This window comes from Tympanuchus pallidicinctus, unplaced genomic scaffold, assembly GCF_026119805.1.
Source record: "Tympanuchus pallidicinctus isolate F22 unplaced genomic scaffold, pur_lepc_1.0 scaffold17, whole genome shotgun sequence".
In the NCBI taxonomy this organism is placed as follows: domain Eukaryota; kingdom Metazoa; phylum Chordata; class Aves; order Galliformes; family Phasianidae; genus Tympanuchus; species Tympanuchus pallidicinctus.
The window spans coordinates 7,861,718-7,885,104 of record NW_026294690.1 but is presented as its reverse complement, the minus strand read 5'-3'; the positions used below and the strand labels follow the sequence as shown (position 1 = coordinate 7,885,104).

At 34.4% G+C, this 23,387-nt stretch overlaps 1 protein-coding gene across 6 annotated transcripts in view; it reads left to right on the top strand.

Annotated features, from left to right (window-relative positions):
• The window catches only part of ERC2 (ELKS/RAB6-interacting/CAST family member 2), a 424,274-nt gene that overhangs the window by 202,427 nt on the left and 198,460 nt on the right, over positions 1-23,387 (top strand). For all 6 annotated transcript variants that reach the window (XR_008205671.1, XR_008205672.1, XR_008205673.1 and 3 more), the window contains one exon: positions 20,828-20,988. Coding sequence is in view for 3 of the 6 variants with exons in the window: in XM_052678735.1 (XP_052534695.1) it covers positions 20,828-20,988 (161 nt within the window). In the remaining 3 variants the exon portion in view is untranslated. The remainder of the gene's footprint in view (positions 1-20,827; positions 20,989-23,387) is intronic.

Genomic DNA, 23,387 nt, shown 5'->3' with positions numbered 1-23,387 from the left:
TCTGAAATTTATGAGCTTAGTATCTTTGTTTCCAATCCCATGATGAAAATCTTCTAGTCATACCCTGAAATTGGAATTTGTTATGCTATATTGAAGAAACATGAATTTGCATGAGGTTTATAATTCATCTTTGAGATCTATTCAGGAGCAGTTGTTTGCCTTTTCTTCATTAAAAAGACAGTGGAAAAGCAGGGCTTGCAGTAGATTATGGAGATGGGCTACTAGGGAAGGAACTAGAAAATGAAGATCCTTGAAAACCTTAAAATCACAAGTGGAGAGGAGGAAACATAGATTGTGTGACTCTATGAATGCTACATAACCAGCCACATTTCTCATTTCCTAATTGTTTTGAAAGCAAGAACTGTATAAACTGAGTGCATTGGAATGCAGTGCTTCAGCTCTTATTTTTTCCCCTTCCCATGGTAAGTCAATAGCTGAAACAGATTAGAGAGACTGTTCCATGCTCCATGTGTCTCTTCTGTGGTTGAACTTTCTCTGTGCGTTAGTGTAGCTGTTTTTTCCTGGATTTCATGTATGCTGTCAATTGTTGAAATATATTTGGACTGTCTGCAAGGTTTTTTCTTCCTTTTTTTTTTTTTTTTTCTTTTCTTTCCAGTAAGTTTCTTCTGTAACTATGAGTAAAAAAGGCTGGAAGTATGTTTCGTTTGCTATTTCTCTGTTAAGTTTTCTGAATGGAGACCTTATACATTTTTCAGCAAGAGGTCTGTGTGGAGTTCATAAGCAGTAGTGATTCAGCTCGGTAATGTTAGTAACATGTGGAATATGTCATTATTTCTTTTCATAACAGTGCTTCAGGTTTTTCTTCTGGACAAGTCACCCTTATGCTACAGAATGTGGGGGGAAAAAATGAAATTGCACTTCTATTTCATGTCCTTTTCAGCATCCCCTTCTCCAGGGATAGGCAGCCAAAAGAAGGTTCTACATCTCAAGTCCTTATGTCCTTCTGACACTAACGTGTCAAAGGCTTCTTTACTCTCAGATGAGTACTTTTAACAGTTTTGTCCAGTGAAAAGAAAGTCAGTGAGGCATCTCACTGAAAACAAAATAGTAAAGAAGAATCATATACTCCATGTTGTAATGTTGACGGAACTGAGATAAAATATTCTAAAGAGCTATGGAATAATAGAAATATATGGGTTGCATATGAAATGAGAGACTATCAACATTCTAATTATTTTTAACTTACAGAAATACCTACTGTAAACACTGAAAATATCTTACTTATTAGGGCACCAACAGAAATCTGTAGCTTTTTGATAATGGAATTCACTCTGTCCAGTGCATGTGGCTGAGAAATTTAACAACCATTAGAAGAATCAGGAATCAAGATTTCATACTTCATGCAAACTGATATCATTTTTTGAGATAGTAATGAAGGAATTTGGAAGCTGTTATGTATCCTTCTACTCATTGTACTTTGTAGTTAAAACTGCAGTATTAGGTTAGAAATGAGATATACGTTTGGCTGTAGAGTGGACAAGACCGTATGTCAGAGTTGATTGGATTCCTTACTGTTACAGCCTGTTGAACAACAGCTTTATTGATGGGGATCACAAAGCTCATACCTTGGAAAATCAAAAGAAAGAAGGTAGAAGTAAGGCTTGTGGGATTGTTTACCGAATAGGAAATGATTCTATCTCTAAGGGGTCTATGAGTGAGTCTGAGTTAGCCATGGAATTGACATATAAATAAATCTCGTGATTTTAGCTGGTTCTTTCCTTCCTTAGCCAGGGATTCAGATTTCCCAGCTGTGTCCCTACTGAAAAGCACCGTTATCAGTTCTGTAATGAAACTGTATCACGGGAACTTTATTTGACCTATCCAGTAGATATGTGGCTCAAGAGTAACTGTCTGCCAACACATTTTGCATGCAGTCAGAACGTGGCGTACACTAAAAAGATAAGCAGGTATAAGTCTTAACAAGTATCTGTTTAAAAAAAAAAAAAAAAAAGAGGAAAACTTAAACAAGGAATCTCATATAACTAAAGAACTAAGCATCTGCTGCCCTCAGCAAGTATTAATTTAGACTTGAACTTTAACTGAAATAAGTTTGATCCAAAACTCATTAGAATGAAAGAACAGATGCTTTCTTTGATCCTTGAGGTATGCAGAGCAGAAATAAAATTTTTAATATCTGGAAAACATGGGGTTAACAGGAAAATTGATCTGGTCATAGAGAACAGTTAACAGATCTATCATCTTGAATATTTTGTGTTACCACACAAGGAGGAAGGAGTAATAGGCTTGATAAAATGATTAGGTGGAATGGAATGTTTAAGAAAGGTAGAATTAATGTTTTAATGAAGTTTAGGGAAAAAATTGTTCCCAAAGTGATTGGGAAAGGTGAGCAAGTTATTTCTGTTGGACAATAAAATTGCTGGTGGAAGAAGTGAAATTATTAGGCAAAAGCTGAAAATGTGAAAAGGAGCTGGAATACGTAGTGAATGAAGCATTTGGGTTGTAAAAGTAATAATGATGCATATGCTACTGCCATGTCTCAGAAATTCAAGAGTCTTTCAACACATGAATAATACTTAAATAAGTAAGGAGGATGTGTTCTAACTGCTGTGTGGGGATATAGGGTCAATTGCTCAATTACTTAGTAATAGAAGACTAAAATAAATCTGAGATCCTGGTTCACATCCTTTTGAATACTACCAGCTACTTCTGTACTTTAAATCACTACAGAAAAAAAGTCATAAAATTTATGCGTTAGTATCTGAAACTGTGGGATAAAGATTAAAAATATTACACTTGGATCCTGGTAAGAGTCCATGACACATTTATTCTGTATAGAGGGTTTTTTGCGGTTTTGTGTACATGTTTTTCTTGTTTATTTTTATTTTAGAGCTGAAGAAAAGCTTTACGCTTTTGCACCTAGAGAATAATTTGTATGAGCTTGATTTTTTTTTTTTTCTTTTTCCCCCATCATTCTACAAAATCATTTCCTCAAAATCGAAGTAACTTCAGGATATAAGTCACTTTTTGCTTGTAAAAGTGTAGAACAAATTCTACGCATGAAGGCCCATTATCCAGCCGCCTGGTCCCATGCTTACTGTGGAAAAAATCCAAAATAGCAACTAAAATATCTTTATTTCATGACCCATCTCAATTGTGATTCGGTGACTTTAGAGACAAATGGTTTCTTGAGATTTTCGTATGATTTTTTATATTATCCTTGCACTTCATTAAGTTACTGTGAATATAATGATATAGTATTTATACATTTTCAACTATAGTGTTGTCAAGGAAAGATGTATAGATGTCGTACAGCATGTTGTGATTTACAGTATGGCACTTTTATATACATTACTGTACATCAGCAGACCAAAAGTATCTGTCAGTTCTTATCTATCTACTCACAGCTGTATTTAAGCAACTAATACACATTTCTCTAAACAAATTGATTTATAGACAAAGTTGGCCACTGGGAAGTATAGTCTTCCTGAAGGGTAGGAAACATGCCATTCTTCAGTCTAGTGGTGAGACCATAAACTTCCGGCTCCTGTCATGTCTTTTGGTGTTCAGTAATAGCCATTTTGCTCTCCATAATACTTGCAAGTCCTTTTAATTTATAATATATTTTGCTCTTTCCTAAATATTTATTTTATTTTCATGAAACAGCCAAGTGCTTTTAAGTACAGTTTTTTTCTAGTTACTATCATTAACTCTTTGATAGACTTTCTTGATTTTAGACAGTAGCATAGAGGAATTCAACTTTCACTTCTTTTTCTGTTTTGGAATCCCTAGCTGATTAAGAACTATAGTTGTCTGGCCAAGAGTGATTTCTTCACTCTATGTCAAAGAATAACTGAGAATTTTCTTCCTAACATCAATATTTCAGCATATCTGTAAGCACTTTTCAGCTGATATTTTCTTTTATTTGGTTCCATGTAAGGATATATGTTACATTACTAATGTTCTGATGCTGAATTAGTGAAACCTGTGTGACATACCTCTGTGGTTTTTAGATTTTTGCCCAGAATGAATATTAGGCTGTGAGCCACACACAGCACTGGCTTTAATTAAAGTGTTTGCAGTTTTTGTGATTGATCTGTAAAGCTGGGGAGTAAGTTACATAACTACATCACAGCTGCCCCCTGTGAGTAGTATCATAATAATTATGCCTTCCTGATGAATTAAGAATGAGTTGGTGGCAGCAGCATTTGATCTCTGTTTATGAATATTTAAGATATGGGAGCAATTTGCTGGGGGTCGACTCTTTTCAGTGGCATATATAGAACAGAAGCAACAGAACAAGGAGTAGGCACAAAACTGGATCACAGGAAATTTCATACTAATATAAGAAAGAACTTCTTTACCATGAGAGCAATGGAGCATTGGAATAGGCTCCCCTGTGAGGTTGTGGAGTCTCCTTCTCTGGGTATACTCCAGGCCAATTTGGACACCTATTTGTGCGACCTGCTGTAGGGAACATGCTTAGCAGGTGGTTGGACTCGATAATCTGTAGAGGTCCCCTCCAACACCTACAGTTCTGTGATTCTGTGATTTTCAAATAATGAATCTTTCAGCCTTGGCATCAGTCCTTTCGTTCTTTCATACAACTGAAGTGTGTTAATATACGTGATGTAAGAACTCATACACAGGATCAGATAAAAGGTCCACCTACTCCATTCTTTTTTGGCTCAATTAGCAAAAAGTTGAAGTGGAAAATAGAAAAGAATTTGAATTGGAATTAGAAATTAGAATTAGAAAAAATAAAGACAAGTAAGCTATTTTTTCTTTAATATATGCTATCGAAGACATGTTGGCACTCATTTTGGAGATAAGAAGAAGCCCAGAACATCTTAAGATCTTATATTAAAAACTTTTCTGTGGTTTTTAACCTATGTCCTAACCATGTCCTCAGATGCCCTTATGTCTGTGACAAATAATGAGTAATCTCAGTTCACCTCTATAGCATTTATGGTCTCCCACTACTTTTTCAGTAATACATTTTACAAGATGAAAGTCTTCCCTTTATCACTACAGATAGTTTTTAAGAAGCTCATCTGTCTTAAGTTGGTTCTTTTGAAATCATTCTTAGCAAGTCTTGAATGTTTTGTCTAACAATTCTGTGCATTTTATGCTAGGAAAGTAAGATGTATATTTTTTTCTAAATATTATAAGTAAAAAAATCATAGATAAATAGGACTGGAAAGAATGTGAAGTTATCTACTATTGTATCAGTAGTACTGATCAATCATATCACTGATATTTCTCAGAACTTGGTCTAGTTTGGTCTTAGTGACCTTTGTAATTGCCCTGTTCATGAATCATTATCCATAGTATATAGTTGTAAAAGTAACGCTTCTTATTTATTTCCATGGAAACTACAACAAAGAGCACAGTAACACTCTTTGATAGAGCAGATTCTCAGCTGCTAAACACTATTTTTCAATATAGTCACCACCATTAGTTATATATTTTCACAAGCAATTAACAGGAGCCTGTATATCACACTCATAAAAATCTGTATAACTTTCCAGAATGTAGCTTGTCTTTCACATCACTGCCACCACTGCTGAAATGCACCACCCATCACCTCACTGTGCCAACATCCACTGTTTGGTTCATAAACATTCAGCAAACATAGATCAATGTCAGTGTGTGCAATTTTTTTCTGCATGGAGGAATTCAAATTCCATGTCAGATGCCATTATGTCAGATTATATAACTGCCCATTGGCTGTTATCTGTCACACAGCAACAAAATGCAACAGGATATTGGTGGGAAGGTTCAACCTCTACTGCCATGCCGCCAACATCTGCTTCTAATGTTGTGGGCCAACATAATAAAATAGGAGGCATTATTTTCAGAGCAGCCCTTGAAATTGAAAGATCGCTAATATTCTAACTCACATTTTCTCTAATTTCAGTTATTTCTTGTCTTATCTACTTTCGACACAACAAAGTGATTTCCTCCTCCTGCATGTGTTACCCTATGTCTGAAACTAAATGTTACATTCTCTATTTTCTCACAGTTTCAGGTTGATAGGCTGTAGCTTTTAAAATCTTAACACAGAGGTTATGTTTTCTATTTTCCTTATTGTCTTTGTTGTTTTCCTTCGTAACCTTTCCAGTTTGTTCACATCTCTGTGTTGATAAAATTGGATCCAGTTCTCCTGCTGACATTTTATCAGTGCCAAAGAAAATAGAAGGATTACTCTTATGTATACATCTTTCTATAGTATGTTTTTTGCAACAACATGACACTGTTGACTTGTCACCTTAATGTTTTGATCCTTCTCTTTAGTAGAAAAAGATAACTTCTTAACCAATTATATCTCTTCCTGGATTTATGGAGTTGATTAATTCTTTATGACCTTGCTTCTGTCCTTGTTTATGTATCATAATTTTTTTCCCAGTCCTGTTCTCATGTTTGGCAAGATGTCTTGAAATTACGTTTTTGCTTTGCATTCTAATGTCATCTACAAATATTTGAGGTTATTAGGAAAATAATTGAATATTACTTGGCCCTGAAAAATCCCATTTTTAAAACATCATAGTTGATGAGCAGTGAACTGTTGGTGGCCCTGTACAGTCTTCTAACAAGATTGTTATCTGTATTTTGCAACTTACCCTTTAATTGTACTTTTCTTTAACTTATGTGACTTGAGATTTTTTTTACCAAATATGGCTGCTACTTTGGTTCTTCATCAAAACCAATTATTCTGTCATAAGAAAAAAATGACTAATCTGACATATCAATGTGGATTTCCAAAGTTTATTCTAAATGTTTATAACCAGCCTTAAGCAGATTGCTTGTTCCAGAAAGTCTTGGAATCTGAAATATTGTCATGACTGCGTTTTTTGTTATCAGATCTAATCTCCAAGAATTCTCAAAAACTGTTCTGTTTTCAACAGTACTGACATTTCGTCAGCCATTTTTATTCATATGGTAGAATTCACTATCTCGCTAGTTTGGGGGATTGGAGCTTCATGATCTTGAAGGTCTCTTCCAACTTAAGCCATTCTGTGATTTTATGAATATTAAAACATCCCAGTATTATTACCTGTTTCTTTTTCCTCCCCATGAACAGTGAGATTTTCTTCTTTTCTTCCTTTTCCCTTAGTGGTACTTGTACTAGCTATTTGGTCACTGCTACCCTCAGATAAAGAGTGATGCAAAAGAGCAGCAGCCTTTTGGTCATCTTGGAATAATCATTCAGTGAATTTATAGATGTGAGAAACAGAAAAAGCCTAATTTACTGGGCTAAGAGTTTAGCCTCGCTCTCCATTTAGCTTTAATCATTTTTTTTTGTATTTGAGTTTATTATTTATTACATACTTTCCAAAAAGTGTTGCGAATGACAGTGATACTGCTGTCTCATTTGATAGAAAATGTGTAAATATGAAGAGTCAATAGAATAGCAGAGAATGCATTTCACAATTGTGATAGTTAAGGATCCCAGTGGGGTTTGATATCTACCAGCATCCAGTAACTTTAGCACAGACAGGTGGTAAAGGATGAGGGAAATGGAGTTGTAGCCTCAGGCAGATACTCAGCTCATGCAGCTGTTTCATGCATTCTGGCAACATGACTCAGTTAAAATCAAATAACATTCCTTACGCCAATATTTCTTACCTGCATATGAAACCAGTTGTCCTTCATTTTGCAAAAACATGATAATTCAAAGGGCATTAAAAAATGTACTGTTTCTCACACAGAATTTATATCTTGCAGCTGCAAGCTAATCCAAGTGAAATGGAGTAGAGTTTCACTTTATCAGCCAATCATAACTTTAAACTGTTTTTACAATTCATCGTACAGTTTTTAAAGCCAGATTTAAGTCTGTATATGAAAAATAGTCTACTTGATGTATGAAACCATAGATTAGTCAATATGTATTTAAAGATGTAGTTCAGTAACAACAGAAAAATGACTTCAGAGAGTTTAGGGACTAAACTCTGAATTATACACTTGCATTCCAAGTGCTAGGCCGTCAGTACAGTCAGGATAATGTATGCAAAGTGTAACTGAACAATATAGTTAATTTGTTGAAAGAATCTCAGATTCTGGTACTACTTTTCAGCTGTTACGTTTAGATTAATTAGTCTGCCTCATATCCTACCTTCTTCTTAGCCTTTTTATTTCTGAGAGCAGTTATGCACCAGACAGAGTAGACTTGTGTCTGGGTAAAGCTGAATCTTAGTTGGGATCACAGAAGAAAATTCACAAATGTTTCCATGTGGCTAGGTGAGCAGTGTAAAGATGCTAGGAGGCTATTTTTGCCCCCTCAAAACTTCTGACAATTTGATTGCATCTTTATTTAATCTCCCTGTAAGAATTACTGTCATTAATAAAGTAAAAATTTCAACATTTAAAATGTACATGCTCAGCATTTATATTCCTGTCATATGTCAGTGCTCAGTCTAATTCTCAGACTATGGCACAGGTCCAGGACTACATTGTATAGCTAGAGGAGCATTTCATTCTTCATCTTCCCTATCTGAAAGTGTCAGAAGAACTGATTTGGCCTCTTTACCTAAATCACCCATGCAGCAGGTTCAGACAGAATTTTTGTTGGGTCAGGATTGAATTTTAACAGGAAGTTTTCTTAGGATTAGAAAAACTTCTGTTGCCAATAATTTTTATTTTTTCTCTCACACTCAGAATATTTAAGAAAACAGTTTTGATTCCTATTCAGTAATCTTTTTATTCTACAAAGCCTTAGCCAAAGTAATTCTACTACGTGAAAAGGGCTTCACATATTGTACATGGTTTTGATATTTCAGGAATTAGTCACATGTTTGTACATTAAAAGTCATCACAGTGACTGAGCTGATGACTGTCACAATCTCCATTTACAGAGCTTATTTAAAAATACTCCAACCTGCACGTAATATTTTGATGACAAACTCAAAGTACAACTGAGAAAAGACAGCTTCTCAAAATAAGAGCGATCAAGTTTTATGCCAGTTTCATTTTTTAAAATTCTGTTTAATATACCATCAGTTAATTAATATAAATTGATGCCAGTTATGATATTTGTCTACTTCTGCTGTCATCAAACTGCTAAACACATTAATATTCAGCACTTTTGTATAACCGTTTCCCATTTCTGTTCTCTTTTTTTAAAGAATAACTTCCTACTAAAGCAATATTTTCTGGAAAAAGTCAAGAATACTTAAATTCCCTAAAACAGGTTTTACAAGTTAAAAATTCTGCAATAATTATTCTTCAGGCTCCATGGATTTAAGCTATCAAAGTTTACTGTTTTGTGAAAAATATGTTTTACTTTGTTTGGACGTGCTTGTCATAAGTTTCTCAGTATATCATTATCCTATAAAACCTCCCACTGGCAGTGTCTGGAAGAAAAAAAATATAGTGTAAACTGTAGAGGACCTAATGGCAGCTTCCTGCCAACTTTCTTTCTTAAATCAACAGTGTTTGTTTTTGTTTTTGCTTTCATGAAAATATGTCACAATCTGATCTTTCATATAAGTTTGCTAGTTTTGTTTGTCAGCCTAGTAAGCATGTATCCACATCTTCCACTTTTCTCTATTTTTACTCTTTTTTCATTCCATGATATCTGTTTTTCTGGTCATACCACCAATGAGTGTTTGCACACATAAATTACACACCTAAAACCACTCATCACCCAAAAATTTACTGCTTCTAATATCTTTCTCATGAACAGTTGTGTTTATTTCTGAGCAGACTTCTCTATTAAAGACAGAAATGCCCTTAGTTTTGGTTCAGTTCTTTGTTATTTCAAAACTCTTATTTTAGATATTACAGTATATTTGGTACCATGTGGGCTTCTGACTATGAGCCTGTACTGGGAAGATTAGCATGCTTTCGATTTACAAATGCAACTCTGAGGAGAAATAATAGTGGGTTGATATCTGTATTAATGATACTCTTTCTATGCTGCTGAACTCAATGGCAATGAGTGGAGGCAGAATATATCCTCCCAACAGAGGATACAAAGGGCTTTTCTTTTTTGCTTTGAAAAACTCTATTTGGAGAAGGAAGGGGGAACAGAGGCAGGCAGGGAGGTTGTTGTACTTAAAGATAAGTAACTTGCATCTTCTTTGCTACGTACAGGAAACTTATTCAGTTTGGGGAATGTTTTATCTTCTGGGCCTCTTTTTGGCTTAACTATGAACTCAACTAGAGTAAAGGAGAGACAGATACTACTGATACTATCTTGGAAAAGTAGATATTCTTTTTTTCTTTTAAAAAATTATTTAATGTTTTTGCCAGTGGCTTGTTTTTTTGTTTTTTTTTTTTTAATGTGAAATTTGTTTGCTTATATAGTATTACAGGAGAAAAGTAGATTAATAGTTATTATTTATTACCATATGTTACTATGGACTTTTAATAGTTGAAGCTATTTTTTAATGGCTAATTTTCCCTTTTCTTGAGGGTAGGATGTTGTATACATTGCATGAAGTGCCATGAGATGCATCTTGAATGAAAGATTATTCATAATGCAGTAACCAGTTATTCAACCTTTATGACACTAAATTTGTCTGGATGACTCCGAGTTTGTATCACGAGAAGTCACTGTCATGGGAAGACATGTTAACAGTTCAGTAGATACAGCAAGGAAGTTTGGATAACCAGGATCATACTGTGAATGTTTAGGGTTTTTTGTTGTTGTTGTTGGCCAAATCCTCTATAAATAGAAAGGCTATATTTCTTTTCTGTTCTTTTATAGAAATCCTTTTTAATATTACAGTATCACGCAAGTTTACTCAATGGATGTTGTATTATAAGCCATTGCTTTTGATCTTATATCATGAACAGTAGGTTTTTAAGTAAGTGGTATCAGCACAAAAAAAGACCCAGACTGCAAAAAACAATTAACAACAGAATTGTTGATCTAGAGTTTTAAATAACAATTTTATTTACTGATCTCAAATGGAGTTTTTAAATAGGGGAAAAAAAGACCCAAAACCTTGTTTTGCATGTCTAGCTCTCTTCCTAGATTAGAAAATATATTCAAAGTACTTCAGTATTCACTTATCTTGTCTAGTTTTTTGAGTTTTGTTTTTGTTAGCTCAAGGAAAAAGGATAAAGACTTCTTTTTCTTTTTTTCCTTCCGATCTCCAAACTCTATTCTTCTCAGTATTCCTTATCCAATACCAATCAAGATCATGAAAAAACAAAAACAAGAACTTACAATTACCAATGCCTGCAGTTATCTAAGCTGTGTAGCTGAAATGGGTGAGAATTGTTGAAATCTTCTACAGTCTCTGTGAGGATTTTTGCTGTGTAGAGGTGTTTCCTGTGGAATTCATCTTAGTGAGGGGAAGGAATTTAGATGTCCTTCATGTGCATATGTGTGTGCTCACTGAAGTTATTTTGAAGGTCTTTATGTATTCACCAAGAAACTGGAGAAATTAGATATTTGGGAATGGAAATTGGTGGTCTTCCAGGCAATATAGGATCTAAAAGTGCTAAATCCTTTAATAAATAAACCTCGATTCAGACTGGAATGTCTTGGCTTGATCTTAAAGGTGATATTACGAAGGACTTCTAGCTGTTGACTACCCTCAGAGATAATTATCTGCACATTCCAATCTTATTCTGCCATCAGCAGCGCCTGAGGTCTAAATGAAGAAAATGTTATTTCCCTAGAAGTGTATTATATTTAGACTATCTTCTTTCCCAAGCACTTCAAATAATTTTTACATCTGTCTGGAAATATGAAGAATAAAAAAACAAAATAACTATATAATCTGCTTCTTAGAGTGCTGTATACTTAACACAGGGGTCATAATTCTAACCGTAAATCTAACAGGCAGTTTTCTAACTATGGCATTGTGTGTTATTGAGCACAGTTACATTATTGGTGTTTTTATTTTCATTATGCTGTGGAAAAAAGTAATACATTTTTCTTTCTTATGCATTTTAGAGGTGAGATCTCTTGAAACATGTCAGTAGAACATCAAGTGTTTTACTCATAATACAGCCCAGATACTCAAGAAGTTTAATCTTCTATAATCTACTATAAAATGTACTGGAGCTAATTTGGCAGATTGAATAGCCCATCCAAAACAGTGTTGAAGAATTGTGTTTAAATATCATACACTCATAAAATCATTAAGATTGAGAAAAGACCTCTAAGATCATCAAATCCAACAGTCCACCTGTCACCAATATTGCCCACTGAAAATGTCCCTGTGTACTACATCTACCCTTTTCTTAAGACCTGCAGTGATGATTACTCCAACACTTTCCTGGGCACCCTGTTCCAATTCCTGTTCCAATTGCACCTCCCCTGGTGCAATTTGAGGCCATTCCCTCTTGTCCTGTTGCTAGCTACCTGGGAGAAGAAGCCAACTTCCAGTTGAATTTTGACATTTACAATGGACATTTTTGGACATTTTTTTGGTCTATCAGGACTATCTTGCTGCCCTTATCAAAGTTCTCTTCCTGACCGTTTTCTTCTTCCATCTCTGTAAACATAGTGAGCCATTCCTACATAATTTCATTACTGAATGCTCTATGTGTGTGTAATTGCCTGTCAGCAGCTTTGCTCTGCAGTGCTACATGTGTTTTTACGTGTGTGAATCCATTCAGTTGCTGCATAGTTTCCCCCTGAGCTCGTGTGTCTGCAGCATTGTGCAGGCATCCATGGGCTCTGTGAATGCCTGCTTGGCTTCTCCCCAGTGCTGGCAGCCCTGCTGTCAGATGTAACAAGCTGTGCAGCCACCCTCACATCTGACTCCCTTTTTGCACAGGTATTATTTCCAGAGGCTGCTACTGCTTTGAGTTTGGCATCCTCCTCCAGTGCTGCTTTTTCCTCCCATAGGGAATTTCTCTCTAGAGTGTTGATTGAGGCAAGGCACAGAGATCTGTGGCTGATTTATCCAGTAAGCTTGTTACTATGCAGTAGGTGAGGGGGTAGTGTGAACAGGGAGCTTCTACTTGGGTGAGATTTCTCTTTAGCGCTTTGAAAATCTGTCATGCTCAATATAAACTGCTTTCATGGAGGAATTCCTTCTGACAAATTCTGGGTCGGTATTTTTGCTCCATCATATAATCATTCCTAGCTTATCATGTGTTAATAATGGAGTCCAGTTGCCAGATACTTTGTTGTTCTCTTCAGGCTTCCTCACACTGTTCTTTTGTCTTTCCTATCCTGGACAGACTCATAAGCACTTTAATTTTGATCCTATTGGCTGTTTTCTTCCTGAACTGATCCTTCAGAGCAGGTTTTTTTTTTTTTTTTTAATGATTGTTTTTTAGAAAGATCACTTTCTATGGAATCGTTTTCCCTAAAGAGAAAATACCAGAAATGACTCAAAATAGTCTTTATTGTATCTCTATTTTATCTACAATACATCTTTAATGTATCTCCTTTAACATGTAGACAAAGGACCCCTGTTGGTAAACTTACATTGTTTATTTGCATATCACATCTGAAATAATTAGTGAATTTTCTGCAGTCCTGCCCATGTGTTCTCCTGCACTTCTCCTATGAGTATAGATAAATTTCAATAAGGTTGTAACTAAACTACTGATTGCTGAGTTTTTCTTGATAAGACTGGTTTTCAAATGGGTACACCAGAGCTAGAACTTGTCTCTTTGATGTATATCCATACTATGACTTTGCTTACAGTTATTTATGTAGGGAATATTGCATTATATACAATAGCAATCACTTTACTTTAGTTTTTAAGCATGTAGCATATCCAAGTCACTGTGACCTTTGTAGATGTGCCAAGCCTATAAAATATTGCATAAATAAGTTTATAGTAAAAATGCCATAGAATTAAGTAAACAGGAAAAGATTATCTGCATTAAAAGAAGAGTGCAGATGCAGCTTCCTTGGGCATTCAGTACTTGCATGAACTCTGCATTCAATGTCACTGTAGTAAAGGCAGTATCAAATTTCCTTGGTACAGAAGCTGCCCTCAGTTAGCAATTGCTTGATTCTTTTTATTTCTCTTGCTGCATATTAACATTATTTAGCTTGTACTAAAACTAGATAGGAAACCTTTCTGAGATTTTTCATGCAAAATTATCCAAGCATTTTTATACCATAACATTCTCACTTTAACTCTTGGTTGCTTTTTTACAATGTGTAAGCACTTTGTAGTGTGTGGAGAAACTCTCTTATGTACATGAACTGTTTGCAGCAAGACTTTACGCATACCACATGAATTCCTGCTGCCTTTGGAAATGCTATAAGGGAGAAGCATTTCTAACTCTAATAATAGATTGCGATTATGGATTAAAAGCAGGGGGGAAGTAGCTTTGTGCAGTGTAACTTAACAAGTGTGCTAAGAATCAATTTTTGGCAAGAAAACTCCCAATTTGCCCTCTCTCCCTGAAGTTGACCTGGTGGATGAAATAGTAGATGTGTGTATGATTCTAGGCATGCCTTCTCCAAAGATCAACATTTGTACACACTTTAGTCACCTTTTATACGCAGTGCTATTGACATTAACCAGAGAGTCCGGTCTGACAGCGCTGTACTTTAACACCAGCTAAAGAGTTGCTCTGCTCTACTTGCATGCTTTATCTGAAGAGACTCAACACTGAAATCACACGGTGTAATTGTTTTCAGCCTACAAGAGTTCTCTTCCACGTACAGTATCATGTGGGACAACTGAGTGTCCTGCTGAAATCAACATATCTTCAATAGCTAATTCAATTACTACTCTGTATTTGTTAATGCTTCTGGAAACACTAGGTTGAGCTCTGTAATTTATCAATACATACCATCTAAATCTGCTTCCATTTGCACAACTATAAAGTGTTGTTAATACTACTTTTGTTATTAGGTTTGTATGATGTCAAACAAGTGTAAGTTTGAGCAGAACTGAGGCCACCAGCCACTTAAAAATAATCTTAGACTTTCTCAAATGAAGTTCAGTGAGAAAGAGAGGAAACCAGTAAAATATGGTAATAAAATAATTCATTTTCTAATTAAATTTAAAAAAAAAAAAAGATAATTTTTTTGTAAGAAGTGAAGTTGTGCAGTTGCTTAGATGTCTGGTCTTATTTCCATTACAGAGTATGTGTGGATGACTTCTAAGGTTGAATGAGGCCAATGGTGAGTTAGGCTTTGTCAGCATGAGTTCACCTTCAACACAGAACGTTTGTTAATTGATTCATGTAACACTTAGAATACTGTATCTTTACTGACATAGTGTGAGGTTTATTTATTAGTTTAATTTATACAGCATTGCAGAATCAGAATGTTACAGTAATTACTTCATCATATAATTCTATTTTGCTGCTAATGAAGAATATTCTGCTACTTTGACCATCCCTTTAAGTTTTGCTGAAGGTCATATTCACATCTTGCAACTGTGGTTGCACTTGAAGAGGTTTCCATGTGTCTAGAAACGGCACTAAAACACAGAGTTTATATTTTTTTATTTGGTTTAAACAATATACATGCCATTTTATACACACGCTCATGCAAGGGCTACTCCAAAATCCACGCTCTCTCTTTTATTATGTTGGCTCACAATGTCAGAGGCAGACATTGCTGGTATGGCACTGGAGGTGGACCCTTCCAACCAGTATTCCATTAAATGTTGTTCCCTTGTGACAGATGGCAGCAGAGGGACAATGTGACAAAATGACATCTCTCATGGAATTGTGTATGAAGAAAAGTTGTAGAATTCAATTCATCTGCATGGAAAAAAAAATGCCCGTTGTCATTCATTGATTCTTGCTGAACATTTATGGAAACCAAACAGATGTGAGCACATTGAGGTGGTGGATCATGCATTTAAGCAGTGGTGGCAGTGGGTCACCCACCTCAGCTGGATTAGATTTTTATGAACAGGGTATGCAAGCTCTTGTTCATTGCTGGTGAAAATTCTGGTGAAAATGAAGAGCTAATTGTGGTGTCTGTGTTGAAAAAGAGTGTTTTGTAGCTGAGAATTTGCTCTATCAAATATCTGCTGTAGTTTCCCTGGAAATAAATAAGAGGCATTACTTTCAGGATGACTTGTGTTTGTTTATATATATATTTATGTATATATATAAACACATACAAATCTTGTTGCTTTTGATTGTTTTGGTTTGGCTTATGTATGATTATTATTTTACTTATCTGATTATTACCAGTATTTCAAAATTACTTAAGCTTGTTTTCTGATTACAGATGAAATTGCTATCTTAACTGGAAGACCAGACAATGAATGCAATAAATATATTCCTGTGGCCCTATCTTTTATTGAACTACTGAGTTGAGATTAAAAAATGATGGGAATTCTTACTGACAGTTTCAAGAAAGTTAATAATTTCAAGCCTTTTCCCTGATCTATCTTGCAGAATCTTAACATCAATATGATAAAGACTGGTACACGATTAATCCCCCTTTTTATGATATATACATTTCTTTTAACCTATGGGGATATTTTAAATTCTGGAATGTTTTATGTAGGGATGGAAATATATTTCTCTCATATCAATGAACATAGTTGGTAGCCATAACAAGTCTAGATGAATTTGTCCTATATCTATACTGTCTTTTCCTTGTCTGAATAAAACAAAGCCTTGTATATTATTAACATAGGATTTAGCAGGAGGATAGAAGTATTTTGAATCCTGCTTTATGTAGTAATCTCAAAAAAGTTTTGGTTTCAAATACTGCAGCATGGCATCCAACTCGAAAATTGTGCTATTTTGTTCCTATGGAGATTGCAAATCATTTCATCCATTTCATGAGGTTTTCTCTATCAGCACTTCTGGTAATTTGTGTCATACTCTCGCTGCATTGCTAGTTGATATCATTGGACTCTTGTCATAAAACGAAATGAAACAAAACAACAGAAACACAAAAATGAACTATTATCTTGGATGTAATAAATCTCCTTGCTTTCCTGTCAAATGCTTCACTGACATGTTTATTTTAATCTGTATGTGTATTCTAGAATATGGTTGCTTTTTCCAATATCCAGAATTGTGAGACACAATTTATGACTAATTTCTTGATTTGAAAAGGCTCGGGATCATCACTCTCCATATGTACGTTGCTTTTGTTAGACCTGTTTTCTGAATTTAAAAGTTGTGATGCAAGTAGCCTTGAGATGAGGAATTTGGCTATGGATGACAAATGGGAATGGAAGTAATTGGTGGGAAGCATGACAGAGAAGTTATTTCCATGTCTTGCAAACTCGGTATGGCACTTTACTCCACCTGTTCCCTTCTGGGAAGAGCATCTTTGAAATGGAACGAGTTAGGCTGTTGTACACTGATAAAGACTCGTATTAGCAGGAGAAAGAAACAAGATATTTGCAAACCATATTGCAGGTCAACATGACTTATGCTGGACCTGTGTGTCTTCAATTGAACTGGCCAAAAGGTAGAGTGGTTCTGTGCATGACCAGCAGCCGTTAGTGTAAAAAGCTGAAGTCTCCTGCCTGAGTCAGAAGAGATGGCAAGTGGGTATTTGTGTGTACAAATCCACATTTTCGTCTGTTTTCCCTTATCACTGTGACTGTGTTATCTATGTCCTTGTAGTCCAGTGACAGACTATGTTTGTATGAAAGCCACAAAGAGGAACCTTAAGGAATTAGTCTTTTTTTTTTTTTTTTTAAGTCTCATGCTTAATCATAGGGAGGAAAAAAGAAAAAGTTGTCATCATTAAATTAATCTTTACAGAACTGGAGATAAATTTATATAGTGTGTGACTTTGAAGAAAAAATTGTAAAAAGCATTTCCTTAGCAAATGGGAAGAAAGGGACATTTAAAAACAACTGTGTGGATTTTTACACTTTTTTGTTATAAAAATGTGGCTCATATTTGTATTGAATGAATAGAATAATTTACTACGCTTTTTATTATTATCCATAACGTTTAATATTCATGTATTAAACAAAAGTGAAGAAGCTGGAACTAAACAGTAGGAGTTATCACTTTGAATTTTACCATGCAAAATTAATAAATAATCAGTGTCTACTAATATGAGATTGGGTTTAAATTAAGTTGGCGTGGGGTTTACTTATAGTTCCTGATATTTGAATTCAGTAAGGGAAATCCTGAATTTACTGTTATTTATATTATAATTATTTATAATTAATATCATTATTAAAAATGAAGTGCCCACCATTTAAAGATAGTGATACTAATAATACTAACCTTGATTGCTGGAGAGCTGCCAGCTTGTCATCATTCTGCAGAAATATATTGTATTTAAACAGAGAAAACATGCTGTTGTCCCTCCCTCTCATTCCCACAAACTGGAACAGTATTATGTTAGCATGAGTTGTGCTGAGCCGGATCCAATCTGGAATTAAGAATGCTCCAGGGCATTTTTAATAATCTGTCACTCATTTGAACTTTAACCTTCTTTAATTCACAGAATCTGGTAATGCAGATGTATACTTCAGCAGCATACATTTCTTTTTCTTTCTTTATCTTATTGTGAAACTGATGTTGGTGTGTGAGGACAGGACTTGGAAATGTGATGTGGTACAAGTAGAAAGCGTTCATTTAAAATAGATTCAAAATTTAAAAAGAATTGCAATAGTTTGGTTTCCTGGTTTTCTGCCATTCTGAAATGTAAAGTTAAATTCTGGTACTAATTTTATTAACATTCTTGAAGTACTGCCATCAGTTAGGCTTTCTGAAAGCCATAACAGCAGCCCTGCAGAGCTCAGTGAGCAGCAGGGCTGAGGTGTTGCAGACAGTGCCAGCTGCCATAGGCAGACCTGGGCCAGCACTGACACAGCTGACTCAGGGACAGTGCAGCACTGGGAAGCACTGAAGGGCTGCTTCTACTGATACACAGCAGTGAAATTGAGACACTTCTCTGTGTAAATAAATCTTAAAGACACCGTTGTGTTAATTTTTTTCGAGATGCTGTGTACCTGTATGCTCTTGAAAGAAACGTTTTGCTGTAGGTGTGAAAGCTAAAACTTTGCTCTAGTAGTACTGGACTTGCCTCCGTTCCATGCAGTAGGACTAGGAGATTGTAAATCAACATTTTGATTTTAATCTCAAAGGTGATATAATTACATTCTTTTAATCATTCTAACACTGGTATCAAATAAGAGAATAGTGCTTATATTAAGAATTTGGAGACAAAAACTGAAAATTTGAATATGAAAACTTCTTGGGTCAAATTTAAAAAGTGAAGGAAGAACTGGCTGGCAAATGTTGTGCTGAAAGTATAAATGAAAATATAAATTTCCAATCTGCATATGTTAATGATTTGTGGTTTGAAGAAATGTTCATATTCAGATTTTCAGTTTTATTTTCTCAAACTTAGACATCTTTTTTTTTTTCTAATAATACATAAGTATATGATTGATATACCTTAACAAAACTCTACAGTTTTGTTGTTTTTTTTTTTCTTTTTTTTTCTTTTTTTTTTTTTTCTGAAGCCTATAATTTCCTTAGATGGTTTAAAATATGGACGTCTATTTTAGTACAGTCTTGCTCCTTCTCAGACTCTGTGGCTTGGTTTGTACTCCTTGCATTTATTTACAGAAGTGTTTCTTTACTGTTTGAATTGGAGGTTGAACATCATTAATTCCAGTGCTATGGACAATTCTGATACTGCCTTAATGAAATACAACATCTTAAACCCTGGAGGGTATCATATGCATCCCAGAATTGCATTGATACTTATTATAGTGTTTATAAGGATGTAGATGCAGCTGGTATAGAAGAGGTAAGTAATTTATGTATGATAGTCAAACAGTGTGAGTCCTACTCACTGTAATTTGGTAGACACTGGGTTATTAATTTTGCTTTATTGAACTTGTCATGTGGTTGGCAAGCACAGCAATGAGTGTTTAGCTTGAACAAAAAAAGTGGTTCATAATCACTAATTGCACTCTACTAGAATTTAGATAACTGCAAACAACAATTAAACATGAACTTAGGGGGAAAAATCTTTCTTTCTCTGTAAGCAAACTGATAATATGATCACAGCTGAATTTTTTCTTCCTTCAGAGAGGAGTCATGTATAATCTTTGTTATTTAAATAACGCGATAGAATATAGCGTTGGTTTTTTTTACCTTTAAATTTTATTTTCTGGAAGCAGGAAGTTTTTCTGAATTCCTGCAAGTAATTTACCCTAAATCCAATTGACATTTACCAATGTAAATGCTAACATTTACCTTACATTTTTTTTATTCCATACTTCAGAGATTCCTGGTTGTCTTGGGAAGAGTAGCCTGGTGGGTATGACAACAATGTGAATATGAACAGTGCATGCTACTGCCCTCCTTACAACAAGAATCAGAATAATTTGGGTTACCAGGGGGACCAACGGAGGCAACGCATTCTAAAACTCTGCTCAAAGCAGGGACAACTTTAGAGCTGGATCCAATTCCCTAAGTTTGTTCAGTCCAACTCTGAAAATACCCAATGTGTGGAGAATCTACAGCTTCTCTGAACAACCTGTTCCTGTGCTAAGTGGTGTGCACTTTTTGCTGAAACGATATAGACAGTCATGAAGAGTTTTATGTTAAAATACATAACTATTATCTGAATCTAAAATTTCTTGTGATGAATTATCACCTCCCTGAACTACAATAATATAAATGATGCAGAAAATATTTGTAAATTGTGTCTGTATGTGACAGTGGCCCAGGTTAAATACATGGCTGGCAGTATGTGTTAGTGCTGATTTGTATAAATCTTACCTGTTACAAGATTCAGGATGCAAGATTGATACAAGATTCATAGAAACACTGCTTTTTTTTTTTTTTTTTTTTTTTTTTTTTTTTTTTTTTTAAATTATGTTCTGTTTGTTTTTCAAACAGGAATGGATATGAACAGCCACTTAGTTAAAGTAATTCCTTTTGTGTGTGAATGTATTCTTTACTTATTATGAAGAATATGGAGCTTAAAAAATTCTCTTTCTTTTAGGTAGAAGAACTGATGAATGCATTAGAAAAGACAAGACAAGAACTAGATTCTACCAAAGCCCGTCTTGCCTCGACACAGCAGTCTTTGGCTGAGAAGGAAGCACATCTGGCTAACCTAAGAATAGAGCGGAGAAAGCAACTCGAAGAAATTCTAGAAATGAAGTAAGTACATTGCTTTCTCAAATTTCTAGGAAAACTAATTTTTTTTTTTTTCTAAAAGAATGTTTTTCTCCCTGTTTAAACCTATGATCTTCTAATAGCAGGACTGAAGTATCTTTGAAAATACAAAAAAGAGAGTGTTCATTTTGCTTATTACATTACATTCATTACATTACTGAACACTTAACATGATAAGAATTTTTGAATGCTACCTTTTGATACATGCATTAAAATATCATTGCAGTGTAACTTCCATAGGAATATTTAAGGCCCTGTCTTTCATTGAGAAATGTATATTGGAGTTTTCTTAGTATCATGAAAGGAAAGGGGTTCGTCAACTTTGTGGATGGTGCAAAAATGATTGAATTGAATTAGTTAAAAAAAAAAAACAAACACAAAACAAACACCTATCAGTGTACACATTATCACAATATATAAGCATACCAAACTGACCTTTAATTAAATTTGTCTTCCTATGTGTGATAAGGGAAAATGTCTTTAATAAGGCTTTAGCATGATCCTTAAAGTTAGCATTTGCAGAAAAGAAGTGAAGTTGTTGTGGCTTAGAAAACCCAGTAAGCATATAGTTAACAGTCAACAAATAAAACTCACTGTTCTAATTCCCAAACTGTTTTGTTGGGGAGAAAAACAACAAAAACAAAAGCAAAAACATTTGAAATACATGTAGCTTTATATAGGTAGTAGTCGCTATCCTGACATTTCAAAGGAAGGTAAATCATCAGAAAAAAATATCTTACTAATGCTTTAAAAAAGACAAAGTGGCAGATGGCCACATATGCTTCCTGCAATTGTATAAAAGCAGATTTTAAGAATGGCTGCCATCTAATATAGGTATGAAAACACTAATCTTACAATGACTGCTTCCATGAAATCAAAAGAACTGCTTTTTATTTTAATGAGGTGTATATAAATTGGTAATATGTGTGATTTATAGTATTATGTGATATATTGAATATTATACACATTTGGGGGTTATTGAGTTTTTTAATGTACGTATTGGTTCACCTGTGATAACCTAGACATTCACAACAGGCATTTTTCATGCAGACATCTATTTTCTATATAGAGCTTTGATCTGTTTCTTTGAGAACAAAACAAAATATATAAAATCATATTACATGATATTAAGAGCACGAATAGTGAGAGTGAGTGACACTATCAGATGATAATGAGTGAAATTTTCACACAGTAATTTCTATTTATTGTTTCTTTGTTTTACCTCTTAGACAACATTAGAACTGAATCTAGGAAGAAGCAAAAACTGAACGTTTATTCATTTTTTGAGCTCTATGTTTGAGAAGAGCTACATAAATTCAATTAAACACAACATTGTCTAATTAAATAAGTGTGAACCTTAATTTTACTTAGGTCTACCAGATTATTTAACTTAATAAAATACACAAAACAACATAACTTAGATTGTATATGTATTAGTAAAGTCTTTATAAAATAATTCAGATATTTCATTGCAGTACTTTTTTAATTTTTGAAATTGCTGCCTGAATAATTACTCAATGAACAAACTTTATAAAACTGCTATAATACATTGTACTACATAAGGTCTTAAATTATTCTTTTGAACATGATACTCTCAAGAACAGATTGCAGATGCTAGCTAAGACCTAGAGACCCACTGACAGAATAATTACAATTTTGTTTTGTAGTAACTTAGTACAGTAGAGTTTCTTCATCTAGCTTCTCTCTGATACTTTAAGATAATTAATTAATTGGAAGAATTGACTGTAAATTCTATTTATCACTTAATTATTTGATATGGAGTGATTATGGTTTCTTGGCTGCTAGTTTCCAGTTAAATAGGCATGAACTGTGTTTTAAAAGCATTCATGATGATTTCCTATGCTTATATTATGTTCAAGTTCCAAACATAACTCTGCATTCTGTGTCCATCTGGCTGACATTGCCAAGATCCATCTTAATTTACAGACTACAATCGGTTGTCAGTTTTATGTAATTTCTCCAGTTGTCATTACATGCCCCCATATAAATTCAGTTATTTAAGGAAGTTTAGAGTAAAACTGGATAGGAGCTTAATCTTGTTCATTATCTGCCTAGTCTTTTTGAACTTGGAACTAGATAAGTACTATTTAAGGAAAAGTAGTTGGATGGAAGAAGATAAATATGAAGTTACTCTTATCTTGATGCCAGTATGTAAAAATCTGAGATTTATTCTTGTGAGTTCCTAAGTGCTAAAATTTGGAGGAGGTTTTTCATGTACTTTCACTTTCTAAATGTGAGACTTTATTTTTTTTTTTTCCAAATGTCTATACAAATATTAGTATATTAGTTCTGGAGGAAATATTTTTGTTATGGTCGTATTTTTGGGACAGTGTATAACTCATACTGACATTAGTGGAAGTTAC